At 38.6% G+C, this 14,672-nt stretch overlaps 2 protein-coding genes across 2 annotated transcripts in view; one reads left to right on the top strand and one right to left on the bottom strand.

Annotated features, from left to right (window-relative positions):
- Nucleotides 1–3,457: 3,457 nt before the first annotated feature.
- On the top strand, nt 3,458–4,477 carry LOC113473833 (translin; the record flags this gene model as incomplete). Its single annotated transcript, XM_026833276.1, has 3 exons — nt 3,458–3,494; nt 3,888–4,119; nt 4,369–4,477. Coding segments are annotated over exons 1-3 (378 nt in total), but the record flags the coding sequence as incomplete, so codon positions are not given.
- Nucleotides 4,478–4,480: 3 nt separating this feature from the next.
- Nucleotides 4,481–14,672, bottom strand: part of LOC103524049 (exocyst complex component 8-like) — a gene marked incomplete at its 3' end in the record, with an annotated part of 12,618 nt that continues 2,426 nt past the window's right edge. Inside the window, exons 2-7 of the mRNA XM_026833273.1 lie at nt 7,263–7,535; nt 6,585–6,716; nt 6,058–6,330; nt 5,497–5,640; nt 4,903–5,088; nt 4,481–4,588 (exon numbers count right to left, since the gene is read on the bottom strand). Of these exons, the coding sequence (XP_026689074.1) occupies nt 4,481–4,588; nt 4,903–5,088; nt 5,497–5,640; nt 6,058–6,330; nt 6,585–6,716; nt 7,263–7,535 (1,116 nt within the window). The remainder of the gene's footprint in view (nt 4,589–4,902; nt 5,089–5,496; nt 5,641–6,057; nt 6,331–6,584; nt 6,717–7,262; nt 7,536–14,672) is intronic.

Raw genomic sequence — 14,672 nt, 5'->3', positions numbered from 1 at the left:
TTTACAAATTTCTGAAAGCTGAAGACTAATCATCAAGAGAGGTGTAGAGCAGTGAGTGTGTTGAGCCAATTCAACATGTCTAACGACCATCGCCCTGCTGTAGCTAAGAAAAGATAGGGTTTTTTCTATGGTTTCATTGAAAGCTGTAAGATGAATGAGTGTAAGTAGTGCTTTATTTAGACTGCCAGCTTAGAACAAGATGTCCCATTTTCAGTTTGAGCTCTTCCACCCAAAGAGTTACTTCGTAATCACAGATCGGATTAAGCTAAAGCAGCGATATCGGAATAATACCTCTAGGACGATGTAAACTCGATAACCGGAGTGAGGTATCTTCATCAGAGCAGTGAGTGTGTTGAGCCAATTTAACATGTCTAACGACCATCGCCCTGCTGTAGCTAAGAAAAGATAGGGTTTTTCCTATGGTTTCATTGAAAGCTGCAAGATGAATGAGTATAAGTAGTGCTTCATTTAGACTGCCAGCTTAGAACAAAATGTCCCATTTTATTTTCAGTTTGAGCTCTTCCACCCAAAGAGTTGCTTCGCAATCACCGATCCAGAGCAGTGAGTGTGTTGAGCCAATTTAACATGTCTAACGACCATCGCCCTGCTGTAGCTAAGAAAAGATAGGGTTTTTCCTATGGTTCCATTGAAAGCTGTAAGATGAATGAGTATAAGTAGTGCTTTATTTAGACTGCCAGCTTAGAACAAGATGTCCCATTTTATTTTCAGTTTGAGCTCTTCCACCCAGAGAGTTGCTTCGCAATCACAGATCGGATTAAGCTAAAGCAGCGATATCGGAATAATACCTCTAGGACGATGTAAACTCGATAACCGGAGTGAGGTATCTTCATTCTGAGTGATGGACTTATAACTGGACAGGGATAGTGACGGGAATAGACATAATACTCCACTGAACTTACTGCACCATTCCTGAGACTCCTGCTTTGATCTTACTTCAACTTTCATACCGAGGACGAGAGAGGAAGAAATTGGATGGAAATTTAAATAGTTTATTGCCAGCCTAGTGAGCTTGGAGGGTAGCGCGTCTGCCTTGTAAGCGCTAGGTCGCGGATTCGATTACCACCCGGGGCGGATTTTATCCTGAACGGGTAAGGTTCGCTCTCGGAACGGCTGGCTTTCTCCTATGCTGTGTTCCTTCTCTCTTCGCTGTCGGGACGATAAGACCTTAGCAGTTGAAGTTCCCTCTATCAAACCTCTTAATAAAAAAAAGTTAGGTGAGTAGGCACTAACCCACATGGAACTTACCAGTCAAATAAGAAGACATCGATGTGAGTCCCGCGTCAGTAAATTCAGTCAGGAATTTATCCCGCTGCTGGCGATTGTTCAAGTTGTACGTAATCAAGAGGTAACTCACCCAAAGTTAATGAACTTACCTTTCTGAAAGTGATGTGTTGTGGAGCTGATAGGGCTGTCCTTTGAGTGTAGGTTTTACAACCTACTTCCAGTAATCCTAACAAGAGAGCCCTCAGAATCCATCTCCAGAATACAGGTGTAAAAATAATTTGAGGTGTAGGTTTTACAACCTACTTCCAGTAATCCTAACAAGAGAGCTCTCAGAATCCATATCCAGAATACAGGTGTAAAAATAATTTGAAGCACAGACACTTATCACAAAAACAATATCACACTTTTCGTTTTATAGGGATTTATTTTCAATTATAGCGTAGACTTTTTATTTACAATAGACGTGGGTGTTATAAAAGAACAAAATACTGAGCCTTGGCTTTACATCCAAAAGATTCTTTTACAAACTTTACAAGAAAAACTTTTGTGCCAGAAGAAAAACTACAGAAGACAAGGATGAGAAGCTAGAAGAAAGGTGACTTGAGTAGATAGATACTTATACAAAAGAAAAAGCTGTACACAAGGAGTTTAAGAAACTGGTTTGAAGAACTTGAAATTGAACAAAAAAAATCAGCTTTTCTAAAAGAACTTCCTCGGTACAACGTACAACGTACAACCTCAAGAAATAAACTCGAAGAACTCGCTAACTCGCTATGGCTAAAGCTAAAGAAAAAGAAGTTGACTGAAGAAATGAAGAATCTGAAGATTACGGTACGGATTACCGCCTGCAGGCCATACGCGTATTTTATTTTGTGGCAACGTTGGAAAAAAGTGAAAATTTTTCCATTTCGTCCATTTTTTGTATTTTATTATTCACTTCCCCTCCTTTTCTTTTGGATATTTTTGGATTTGAGTGAAAAATTTTTCACCTCTGTTGGAAGAGAAAAAAACTTGTATCATTTTGTCGCCATCTTTTTTTTCCAACAAATCCACTTTTTTATTATTATTAGCATTTGAACTAGCAAATGGAAGAAGAAATCAGCTGACTTTGCATTTTATTATCCAGAACAAAAAGCACTGTGGTGGGGATGATTTTATTTTTCATAAAACGTCCCTTTCCCACCATAAATTCTTTGTTTATTTTTGACTTGTAATTTTATTTTCTGTTTTCTTTGGGTGTGATTGAACGGTTCACTTTACCTCTAATTCCTTAGTCAGCATAGCAGTAAGCGTTTCCACACGTGTGTTCAGCTTGCGTTCACACTCCTGTACGAAGGCCGAGTCCAGATTATTATCACCACTAGGTTCATTCAGATAATCCCGTGTCTTCTCTATCAAATGGTACAATATAGTACTTACCTCTAATTCCTTAGTAAGCATAGCAGTGAGCGTTTCCACACGTGCATTCAGCTTGCGTTCACACTCCTGTACGAAGGCCGAGTCCAGACTATTACCACCACTAGGTTCATTCAGATATTCGGAGTGTAGGTTTTACAACCTACTTCCAGTAATCCTAACAAGAGAGCTCTCAGAATCCATATCCAGAATACAGGTGTAAAAATAATTTGTTTTGAGAAGCACACAGACACTTATCACAAAAACAATATCACACTTTTCGTTTTATAGGGATTTATTTTTAATTATAGCGTAGACTTTTTATTTACAGTAGACGTGGGTGTTATAAAAGAACAAAATACTGAGCCTTGGCTTTACATCCAAAAGATTCTTTTACAACAAACTTTACAAGAAAAACTTTAGTGCCAGAAGAAAAACTACAAAAGGCAAGGATGAGAAGCTAGAAGAAAGGTGACTTGAGTGGATAGATACTTATACAAAAGAAAAAGCTGTACACAAGGAGTATAAGAAACTGGTTTGAAGAACATGAAATTGAACAAAAAAAATCAACTTTTCTAAAAGAACTTCTTCGGTACAACGTACAACCTCAAGAAATAAACTCGAAGAACTCGCTATGGCTAAAGAAAAAGAAGTTGACTGAAGCTGAAGAGTGAAGATTACGGTACGGATTACCGCCTGCAGGCAATGTGCGTGTAAACAAAATCCAACTTCCCCTCTTTTCCTTTTGAAAAACCTGTTGACCATAGTAGTTACACATTAGCTCCCTAGAGAGCAGCACTGCACGGTGTGTGCGGTAATGCAACGGAATGCTTTTGTCATTACGGTACGCTTACGCTAGTTCCCTCAAAAAAATAGTATAACCGTTTGTAACGTACTTACGTACTTTTGTTTTGTGTGGAGAACTGTTAACCCTCCTTTGCACGATAAAATCCCGCCTAAGCGGCTTAAGCTCGTATCAGCTAAACAGCTGCTGTATATTAAATTATTAAACCCATCATCCAGCAGCGAGCAGCCTGCAGCCTAGTTAGCTTGGAGGGTAGCGCGTCTGCCTAGTAAGCGCTAGATCGTGGGGTCGATTCCCGCCCTGGACGGATTTTATCCTGAATGGATAAGGTTCGTTCTCAGAACGGCTGGCTTTATCCTATCTTGTCTTCCTACGCTTTTGGGACGATAAACTCGGGACATCGTCAAAATCATTGATGTCAAACTAAGAGAAATTACCACAGTGCTGCAAGTTATTCACAAGGAAGGAGGTTCATCTGAGGTACAATATCGGGACATCGTCAAAATCATTGATGTCAAACTAAGAGAAATTACCACAGTGCTGCAAGTTATTCACAAGGAAGGAGGTTCATCTGAGATACGAGGTGCTTGTGACAAGTCCAAGACTTTGTTACTTGATGTGAAGGATGGATATGGTAAATTATCAGACAAAGTTCAATCTCTCAGCTACCACAGGTAGGTACAACATTTGACTGTCAATAAAATTTACTGAACCCACTGTTCAAGATTTAACCCAACTGACAACCCACAGAGGCCCTCTGTTTGGCTGGGATATACAACAGCCTAAGGGACAAAGTTTGATCTGTCACACAAACCAGTTTGTTTCCTGTGTGCTAGGCTACTTGAGCCTTGAATACATTCACATCATTTTTGTGAGAAACCATTTCTACCACCACTAAAGTTTTATTTCTCCTTCATTTACAGATTCAATGATCACTGGAAATTCATCTCTCAACGAGTAACATTTCTGATAGCTTTGATCAATTATCTTGAATCAGGGACATTGGCAACATTGGATCAAGTCACAGAAATCGTCTAGTAGGTAGCGTAGATCTAAGCCTAGACTGGTGAGCTGATCACACTTGGCACTCACAGCAGCTATGCAGGGACTGAGGGTGGATAGACTGGATTGAGTGACAAACAGCTGAGGAGAGAAGGCAAGAGTGGGTCTTAATTTCAATATAAATCAATAGTGGGACCTGTTTGAAGCACAAATCACGGATCAAAATAAATTTCAAATTTTTCGGTGCTTCCTTTATTGACGAAAGACCATGGAAAAATGAAAAAAAATTGAATAAGTCATAACTCCGGCCCTGGTTGTTGGAACGAGCTCAAGCTTGTACCGAAGTACTACGTTTTTTAAGATCTTTAATATGATTTGCGATTCTCGAGAAACCCGCACCTGGCAAAGTCTTTTAAAACACGTGTATATTACGTTATTATACAAAAAACACTTACTTCCCGAATGACATGTGATACAAACAGGTTGAACTCTCTGGTAGCCCACACAACAAACGCAGCAGCACATTCACCAGTAGACGGGAAGGCGACTTTCTGTAGCTCAGTGATCATTAGACTGAGGTTAGTGAAGAATACAGTAGAGGCGCTAGTTACATAGCTAAGTGCAGGGCCGTCCCGTCTTACCTAGAAATAATAGATCGTTATAGTTACAGTAACGTCCCGAAATCGAAGAGAGAACGAGGACAGGATAGAAAGAAAAAAAAATTAGTGATAGGGTGCCACAATTTAGGGTGGAAGAACTCTATTACTTCCCCTGATTTTGGTCGTTGGAATGCTATATTATTGAGTCGAGCTTCCCGATATCGATATAGAGTTCCAAAATCCAGTCACTCAACTGGGCTTCCGGAACCTTAAAGGTACTCATGCATTGAACAAGTTAATTCGAAAATGTGAGGGGTATCTACAACGTTAGGTGCTTCCTCAATCTATAAAACTAGACACCATCCGTATAAGCAGAGCTTGTGCCACGGATGGGGATGGAATTGAACCCTTTGTACCAAGGTAAGTTAGTCATCTATTGATTTCACTCACCCTCTTCAGTTGAGCTCGAAGTATACTAGAGCACAGCGCTAGGAATAGATCACAGCTGAGTGAGGTTTTGTTCAACTGATTGAGAACACGGATGAAAGGTCTCGCCGATCTGAGACCTCCCTGTAACGATTTGTCCGGCGTTACCTGAAAGGGTTAAGAAAGAGTAAAAATAATTTATTTTAATTTCGTGTTGATCTAGTGTAGTCGATTTCCCTATCTGTTCCAATAGAATTTGAACAAAAAACAAATTGAAGTCCAAAACCTAAAGAACAAACACAAAAATCTAAAAATAATAATAATAGTAATAAAAATGCTGTTACAATTTACAAATGCAAAAGAATTAGCTATTAGGTCATTTTAAATATTAAAAAAGAGAAAAAAAAAAAAAAAAACTGTGAAATCCACACAAAAAACATTTCGTGTAACAAATTGCCTGCCGAAAAAACCACTAAGAAGTTCACTTTTTCCCCTGTCCTTCTTTCTCTTTATGAAAGCTCGTTTATTTCTTACGCATTTACATTCTCCCTACTTCTTTGGGTGTGATTGAACGGTTCACTTTACCTCTAATTCCTTAGTCAGCATAGCAGTAAGCGTTTCCACACGTGCATTCAGCTTGCGTTCACACTCCTGTACGAAGGCCGTGTCCAGACTATCCCCACCACTAGGTTCATTCAGATACTCCCGTGTCTTCTCTATCAAATGGTACGCCTCTTCAAAGTGTCGCTCTACAATGAGCACGTCCAGATCTTCAGGTACCTCGTGTAGCCACTCTGGTATCTGTACGGGGGGTGGGGGATCCTCATGAGGGTGCTCATCTTCTTCTTCATCATCCTCCTGAGGGGGAAACGGGTGGAGAATTTTAAAATATATATATTTTCCTCGGTCTTTTGCATCTGCACACGGGACACAAACAAACATATAAGTCTGCCTCTTTTTCCTTTCCCCTCCTTGCACTCCTCTTTCCTCTAATCTCACATCTGCTTCACTGCATTGCCGGTGTGTCATCGATTTAATGTTTAAATCATTCTGTTAATCACAAGTGGACATGAAGGAAATAAAAGAGAAACCTACAGATTACATCTTCTTACCTCATCAAATGGGTTTCCACTGGCTGGAGTTTTAACATCTGTTGATTTCTGATTCTGATCAGGTCCTATTTTGCCTTTCTTGATCGCGTCAAAATGATCCAGCCATTCCTTCTTGATAGCTGCACTTGGGGCCTGTAATAAGATAAAGACCATTCACTATAGCTACCTATAGTGAGAATGGTCTGTCTGGGGAACGTTAATCAGGGAGTAGACCAGCTTAGTGTGACCGGGGGACTTTAAACAGGGAGCATATCAGCCTGAAATGTCCCTTGCTAAAGAAATATCAAAAGGTTGAGTGCGAAGGGTATCCAGTCGGCAAACAAGGGGGGAAAAGAGATGTCTATAAAATTTTTGTCGATGGTGGGATTCGAACCCGGGACCTTCTGCATGGCAAGCAAGCGCGTTACCACTGGACCAACCGTGCCCCCAGGGAGTAGACCAGCTTAGTGTGACCGGGGGACTTTAAACAGGGAGGCTATCAGCCTGAAATTTCCCTTGCTAAAGAAATATCAAAAGGTTGAGTGTGAAAGGCATCCAGTCGACAAACAAGGGGGGGAAAAAGATGTCTATAAGTGAAAGTGTCTCTTACTTGAAACACGCGAGTATCTGGAAACGCCAGAAGTTTGAATGCAGACGCAATGTGTCGTATATTAACCACAGTGTGAAAGTGTCTCTTACTTGAAACACGCGAGTATCTGGAAACGCCAGAAGTTTGAATGCAGACGCAATGTGTCGTATGTTAACCACAGGTAACGCAGGTAGCTCATAACTCGTGTTGAGTTGATAGCGACCTGGTGATTGCTGACTGGGGGTGGCTAGAATCAGTAGATCCGATAACAGATAGGCATGGATACGACGCATTGGTTTGTTCTCTAGGGCGTCCAGTTCTGTCAGGTCTCCTTCGTAGATAAGGGACCGAGAGGAGTCTAGTAGATTTACACAACCTTCCACCTGAAACAATAGGATTTGTCCAACAAAAACTAGTTAGCTTGGAGGGTATTGTGGCGATAGTAATAGGTAGTTTTCAGATAGATTACTGGAAATAACCAATGAATCACAAGATATTCAAGACAAGTTTTTAGAAGGGAGACCACACCGGAAATTCACGTTGCTGGCTTCAGTCTCAATTTAGAGACTCGGTGAGCTCAGATTTAGAGGCCTAGTGTCCTCAGTGAACTAAACTAGCCCTCCATAAGAACAATGGCCTCCAAAGGTACAATCAGGGTAAAAAAAAAATTGTCTAAATTCCCTTTGTCTGCAGGAGATGTATATCAAATTAATCAAAATCAGACTAACCATTCGACTTTTTAGTATAAATGTAAATATTCTGCATATATATTTGATCCTTACACAAAATAACAATAAAAATATTCTAATAAATAACTCTCTCATATTTTATAACAACTTCAATATTCGTAATAATAATTCATTCACCCGTAACACTAACCTTCCTAAATATCTATTTCTATTTCTAAAGTTCCATATAAGTCACCAAAAAAAAAAGTTAGAGCCTTTCTAAACATCAGTTACCTACGTCCAGTTCTGTCAGGTCTCCTTCGTAGATAAGGGACCGAGAGGAGTCTAGTAGATTTACACAACCTTCCACCTGAAACAATAGGATTGATCCAACAAAAACTAGTTACCTTGGAGGGTATTGCGGCTCTACCTTGTAAGCGATTGGTCGCAGGGTCGATTCAAGCTCGGGGCGAGTGGGTATCACCAGCTAGGCTTGCACTCCGGAAGTCCTGGGTTCGATTCCCGGCGGAGTCGGAGTTTTTTCGACTCTGTGTTTGGAGTGCACTCAGCTTCGTGAGGACAATGGAGGAGCTACGTTTATCAAGTAGCGACCAGTGGCGGCATTACCAGATATTGATGTTACGAGTAGATGAAAATTATAAACAAATAATGGTAGAACTAAACTCAAATGAATCAAGTTTTACCAAGTGAATTTCTGGTTTTACTCGTTTGTTTTAATAAATAATCGGATTCTTTCTGCACTTGGCGAACGGTTCACATTTTCACTAATCTTAAATCATTGTATTTTCTACAGTTTGCAAGAGTTCAGCGTGTATTGTCTATGACATTTCTACAGGTTATAATGGTTATATTGTCTACTTATGTACTCGTAAAGTAATACCTTCTGCATGATATCACTGAGCTGTTTTTTCGCCTGAGCTTGTTCTCCTGAGCTACTACTGATAGGAATTGGCATCACTCCTTCCACTATAGAAGTGTGAGCCAGAGTAGCTAGCAGCGATCTTTGTTCAGTGAGTAGATGAGATAGCTGATACATTTCCCCTTCCAGATCTGAGCACCCCAAGGGGAGAGTTAAGGAAACGTAATGCTATGTCAAAGAACGACATATATCAGTCTAGTGGTAAAGCACTTGTTTTTCAAGAAGGTGGTCCCGAGTTCGATGTCCACATGGAAAAAAAAACTTGTTCGATTGCAAATATTCCAACCAACAGGTTAACCCAGTACCAGAATAGGAAGCATTCTATCTCTTTTCGTCCATCTGATGCAGGAGATACCTACAACAGGACGGGCATGCTGTGACACAGACCACACGAATTTGTAATCTAATGTAGCAGTAAATTGTAAAAAAAAAAAAAAAAAGATGGGATGAAGGAGAGGGAAGGAGGGAGGGAGAGAGAGAAATGACGAGAGAGTAAGTAAATATTAACAGTAAAAAGAAACAAGTTCCAGAAGTTGTACTCACTAGTGATGGTACCTATTAATACTTCCTGACAAGCAGGAAGTATTAATATTAGCATCTAGGTACTTATTCTTCCCAAGATCCCAAGTCAAGTGGTGTAATGGTAGACTTCAGATCAAACGGAGGGGAAGAAAAAAAATGACTTCCATGTCAAGTGCTCCCAAGATCCCAAGTCAAGTGGTGTAATGGTAGACTTCAGATCAAACGGAGGGGAAGAAAAAAAATGACTTCCATGTCAAGTGTTACTTATTTATAGTTTGAGCTTTCATTTAAAGCATTTCAATAGAAGTCTATGCAATTCTTATACAATAGGTGTTGGGGGTGAGGTTGTAACACCCACCCCCTAAATTCTACTACAGTAAAAGATGATACAAATTGATAGCTCTTATAAACAGTTCCTGCAGAACCTGCCTAACGAATCACATACGATAATCTGAGGAATGAAACGTGTCTAAATACACGCTATACAAACTTAAGGTAAGTTTCCTCCCAAGATATTTATCCCAATAAAAAGTAGGAATTTATTTCCTAAACCTTAATCAAATAAGTTTAATTAAACTCCAAATGTAGAGCAGTGCAAAGCAATGCACTTGAGCTTCTGATTTTCTATTATAATTTTATAATTTATCCTTTTTTTACACAGTTGTAGATATCACCATGAAATAGGAAGCATTCTATCTCTTTTCGTCCATCTGATGCAGGAGATACCTACAACAGGACGGGCATGCTGTGACACAGACCACACGAATCTGTAATCTAATGTAGCAGTAAGTTGTTTAAAAAAAAAGATGGGATGAAGGAGAGAGAAGGAGGGAGGGAGAGAGAGAAATGACAAGGGAGTAAGTAAATAATAACAGTAAAAAGAAACAAGTTCCAGAAGTTGTACTCACTGTTGTCCACAGTTAACCAAAAATGCACCTAAATTTGAAGTGACAGCTTTATCCACTATATTTTCAATTTTAATCCAACAAAATCCTTTGATTGGACATAGTTCCAGTCATTGTCATTAGACAGAGACATAGTGTAGACATACCTGTATTAACAAACCACAATGATTACTCATCATCCCATGTACCTACATACACAACAATACTTAATTATGAGTAGATTACAAGTATTACACAATAAATTATTTATTACATAGACAAACTGAATTAAGCAGGTACTTTCCTACCTACCTCTGTAGCTGTACCAATCCACAAACCACTTGTAACTCCTAGGTAAGTAATCTCCAATTTCTCTTGGCTTGGAATTCAAAGTTGGCAAGTTTCTCTAGCCAAGTTACTAATCTGATAACTCGAACATTATCATTAGCATATCAAGATAGGTAATCAAGAGGTAACTCACCCAAAGTTAATGAACTTACCTTTCTGAAAGTGATGTGTTGTGGAGTCCTTTGAGGACGCACTATTTTTGAGCGCCAAAAAGTCGTTACAAAACTTGAACCAAAACGAGTACGTTTAATCCAACTGCCTACGGGTATAGCAGCGAATTTCCACACAAATTTCCTAAAATACTTAACGGGAAAACTGAAAAATCCAATGAATCAAAATCTGTAGCACAGTAGTAACATCATGAAGAAGAGACTGGTGATCGACACGTGAAATCTCTTCGGCCGGTGTCTGGATAGCAGATGATCGAATCAAACCGGCCTTGGAATCAAAAAGAAGCTAAAATTATATAAATTAAAAAATAAGAAATAATATTACCTGTAATCCAGCACGGGCTGATCGGGAGACGGCTTTGGCTTTAGATTTGCCAGAGTCTTTACCTGCTTTGCCACCAGCCTAAAAACAGAACGAAAACCCAGTTAGGTTGTGAATTTCACAATCGAGGGATATATTATGTAGGGTAATTTTTAATGAAGAAACACATAGATAGAAAGGAAACTTACCATTTTAACAATTTTTTATTAATTTCACAAGAGAAAAGAGTGAAGAACGGAGCACAAACGAACACAAAACACAAAAGCCAAATGAAAATTGAAAACTGCGAGAAAAACAAGATGGCCAACGCGCCAAATGAAAAAGTGGGGAAAGATGGCATCACGTGATATGATTCCACCAATCAAAACGCACGCTCAGAAATTGTAAACAAAATTGAAAAGGCTACCAACTAAAAACAACTTTTTATTCTTTATCGAAAATTCGTCCTTCCTCATAAAAACTTTAATGTCCACATGATTTGGCCAATTTTAGTTTATTTTATCAACAAAAGTCCATTTCAATTACCTTTTTAAATCGTATCCTTTTAAATATAACCAAAATAAGATAAAATGGTTTTTAATAGAAATGTGTTCAGTTTGGCTAAACTGCTTTATCAACCTTTTTAAATTCGTATCCTTTTAAATATAACCAAAATAGATAAAATGGTTTTTAATAGAAATGTGTTCAGTTTGGCTAAACTGCTTTAACAACAACTCAAGTTTAGATACCGCGAAAATTTGAAATTGAACGCAAATGGTCGAAAAGACCGAAAAGTACAAGGTACAAGTTTGCAAAAAGTGGAAAAACTGAAAAAGTACAGACTACAGAGTACACAGTACAGTGAGTAGTGAGATTTTTACTTTATCAACAACTCAAGTTTAGATACCGCGAAAATTTGAAATTGAACGCAAATGGTCGAAAAGTACAAGGTACAAGTTTGCAAAAAGAAAAACTGAAAAAGTACAGACTACAGAGTACACAGTACAGTGAGTAGTGAGATTTTTGAGTAGTGAAAAATCAGTTATTTTCACATTTCTCTCGTCATGTCTGGCCCTATCACAGATATATTTGCAGCGTATCAGTCCCATTTGGACACGGACCAGGAGCTCAGAGATGAGATTCGGGACATCGGTTGCGGATCCCCCCCCCCCCCCAAAAAAAAAGATCCCTATCTCGGAGTTTTTTGATAATCTTTGCGATTCTCGAGAAACCCGCACCTGGCAAAGTCTTTTAAAACACGTGTATATTACGTTATTATACAGAAAACACTTACTTCCCGAATGACATGTGATACAAACAGGTTGAACTCTCTGGTAGCCCACACAACAAACGCAGCAGCACATTCACCAGTAGACGGGAAGGCGACTTTCTGTAGCTCAGTGATCATTAGACTGAGGTTAGTGAAGAATACAGTAGAGGCGCTAGTTACATAGCTAAGTGCAGGGCCGTCCCGTCTTACCTAGAAATAATAGATCGTTATAGTTACAGTAACGTCCCGAAATCGAAGAGAGAACGAGGACAGGATAGAAAGAAAAAAAAATTAGTGATAGGGTGCCACAATTTAGGGTGGAAGAACTCTATTACTTCCCCTGATTTTGGTCGTTGGAATGCTATATTATTGAGTCGAGCTTCCCGATATCGATATAGAGTTCCGAAATCCAGTCACTCAACTGGGCTTCCAGAACCTTAATTTTTTTCCCTCACTTCAGGATAAAGTCCGAATCGGGCTGGAATTGAACCCTTTGTACCAAGGTAAGTTAGTCATCTATTAATCTGATCTACAATATTGAGGAGACCCTGTATGCAGTCATGCAGGCACAGCTCAGACATGTCGATGCTTCCCTCAGGAATGATAAGCTTGCTGAGGAGGTATGTATGCGGTTTGTATTTCATTCAGCAAGAGCTGATTTCCAACTGGTGTTTGTACGTGCTACGCGATTCGATGGAAAAAAAATCCTCACTATAATGGCTATTTTTTGGTGATTTCTCTGGAAGATTAGGTTTTTTTTTTTCAAAGTTTAATAGAGGGAACTGTAACGGAGGTCTTATCATCCTGAAATCTAAGAGAGGACATTGCACTCATTCTTTCCGAGAACGGGTTCGCTCCGGGCGGAAATCGAACCCGCGAACTAGCGCTCACAAGGCACGTGCGCTAGCTTTCAAGCTAACTAGACTGGCTTATTCTTTTCCTTTCAGAGAGAGTTCATTGTGCAGAATGCAGACTTTATTCTGAACAATTTGCTGACACTGTGTGAGAAGAAATTCCAAGATCATTTCAAATTCCAGTCGAAAAAGTTGACACAAGTGAGAAAGGAATTTCAACATCTGGCCTGAGTTATTTCTGAACCATGTCAATCTCGTATGTAATATGCAAAATAGGAAGTCCCGCCATTGGTGGAAATTTGATATCAATGCAGAGATGTAACTCTAAGGATATGTTTGAAAATGAAATGAAAGAGCTGATATTGTTCTGTAAACGCCATTGGTGGAAATTTGATATCAATGCAGAGATGTAACTCAAAGGATATGTTTGAAAATGAAATGAAAGAGCTGATATTGTTCTGTGCAATAGTTATAATCAGTGAAAATACTAAAGAGGAATTTTAATTTGAAAGACCATCACAGTTGGCACTTTTTTGAAGAGTGTTTAGCAGTTCACAAATGTTAGACCTCTTACAAGATTCTGTAGTTAAAACATTTTACTTATTGATAATAGTGAATTATGCCTGTGGTCCCTGGTAAATCTGTAAATAAACCCAAGTTATTACGCCATTGGTGGAAATTTGATATCAATGCAGAGATGTAACTCAAAGGATATGTTTGAAAATGAAATGAAAGAGCTGATATTGTTCTGTAAAGTGCAATCAGTGAAAATACTAAAGAGGAATTTTAATTTGAAAGACCATCACAGTTGGCACTTTTTTGAAGAGTGTTTAGCAGCTCACAAATGTTATGTAGACCTCTTACAAGATTCTGTAGTTAAAACATTTTATTGATAATAGTGAATTATGCCTGTGGTCCCTGGTAAATCTGTAAATAAACCCAAGTTATTATTTTATATGTATTTTTATATGTACATAAAATATTTTTATTTAGTAACACATTCAAATGCAAAATATACAAATCAAGTATTCAAAATAACAGTGAAGTATAAAAAAGAGTTTTACCTAAACCAGAGTTAGATTTCTATATATGTATTTTTATATGTACATAAAATATTTTTATTTAGTAACACATTCAAATGCAAAATATACAAATCAAGTATTCAAAATAACAGTAAAGTATAAAAAAGAGTTTTACCTAAACCAGAGTTAGATTCTACTCTGCAGGTACTTCTGCTTCATTAGGAGCATTATTCTTCAGTCCTCTGATTGAGAGATCATAAACTATTTCTTCAATCTTTTTGATGTCATATTTCAAAGCATCATATCTTTTTCTCAAGTAATCATTTTTCATTGTGAGAATACTGAATCCCGCACTGAGCTCAGCAACAAAGTTGGAAATGTGCAAGGGTCTCTGGTAATCACCACAGATGACAGCATTGATGGCAAATCTTGACAGTTCAGAGGCCAGCTGAAGAATACCAATTAAATAGTCATCTAACTCCATATGGAAACCTTCTGACTGAGAAGACTTGATTCCTGCAAAAAGAAATTGAATTTACAG

Source organism: Diaphorina citri, unplaced genomic scaffold, assembly GCF_000475195.1.
Source record: "Diaphorina citri unplaced genomic scaffold, Diaci psyllid genome assembly version 1.1 scaffold87, whole genome shotgun sequence".
NCBI lineage: Eukaryota > Metazoa > Arthropoda > Insecta > Hemiptera > Psyllidae > Diaphorina > Diaphorina citri.
The sequence above is the reverse complement of the archived record's forward strand: the minus strand, read 5'-3'. Positions and strand labels throughout refer to the sequence as shown.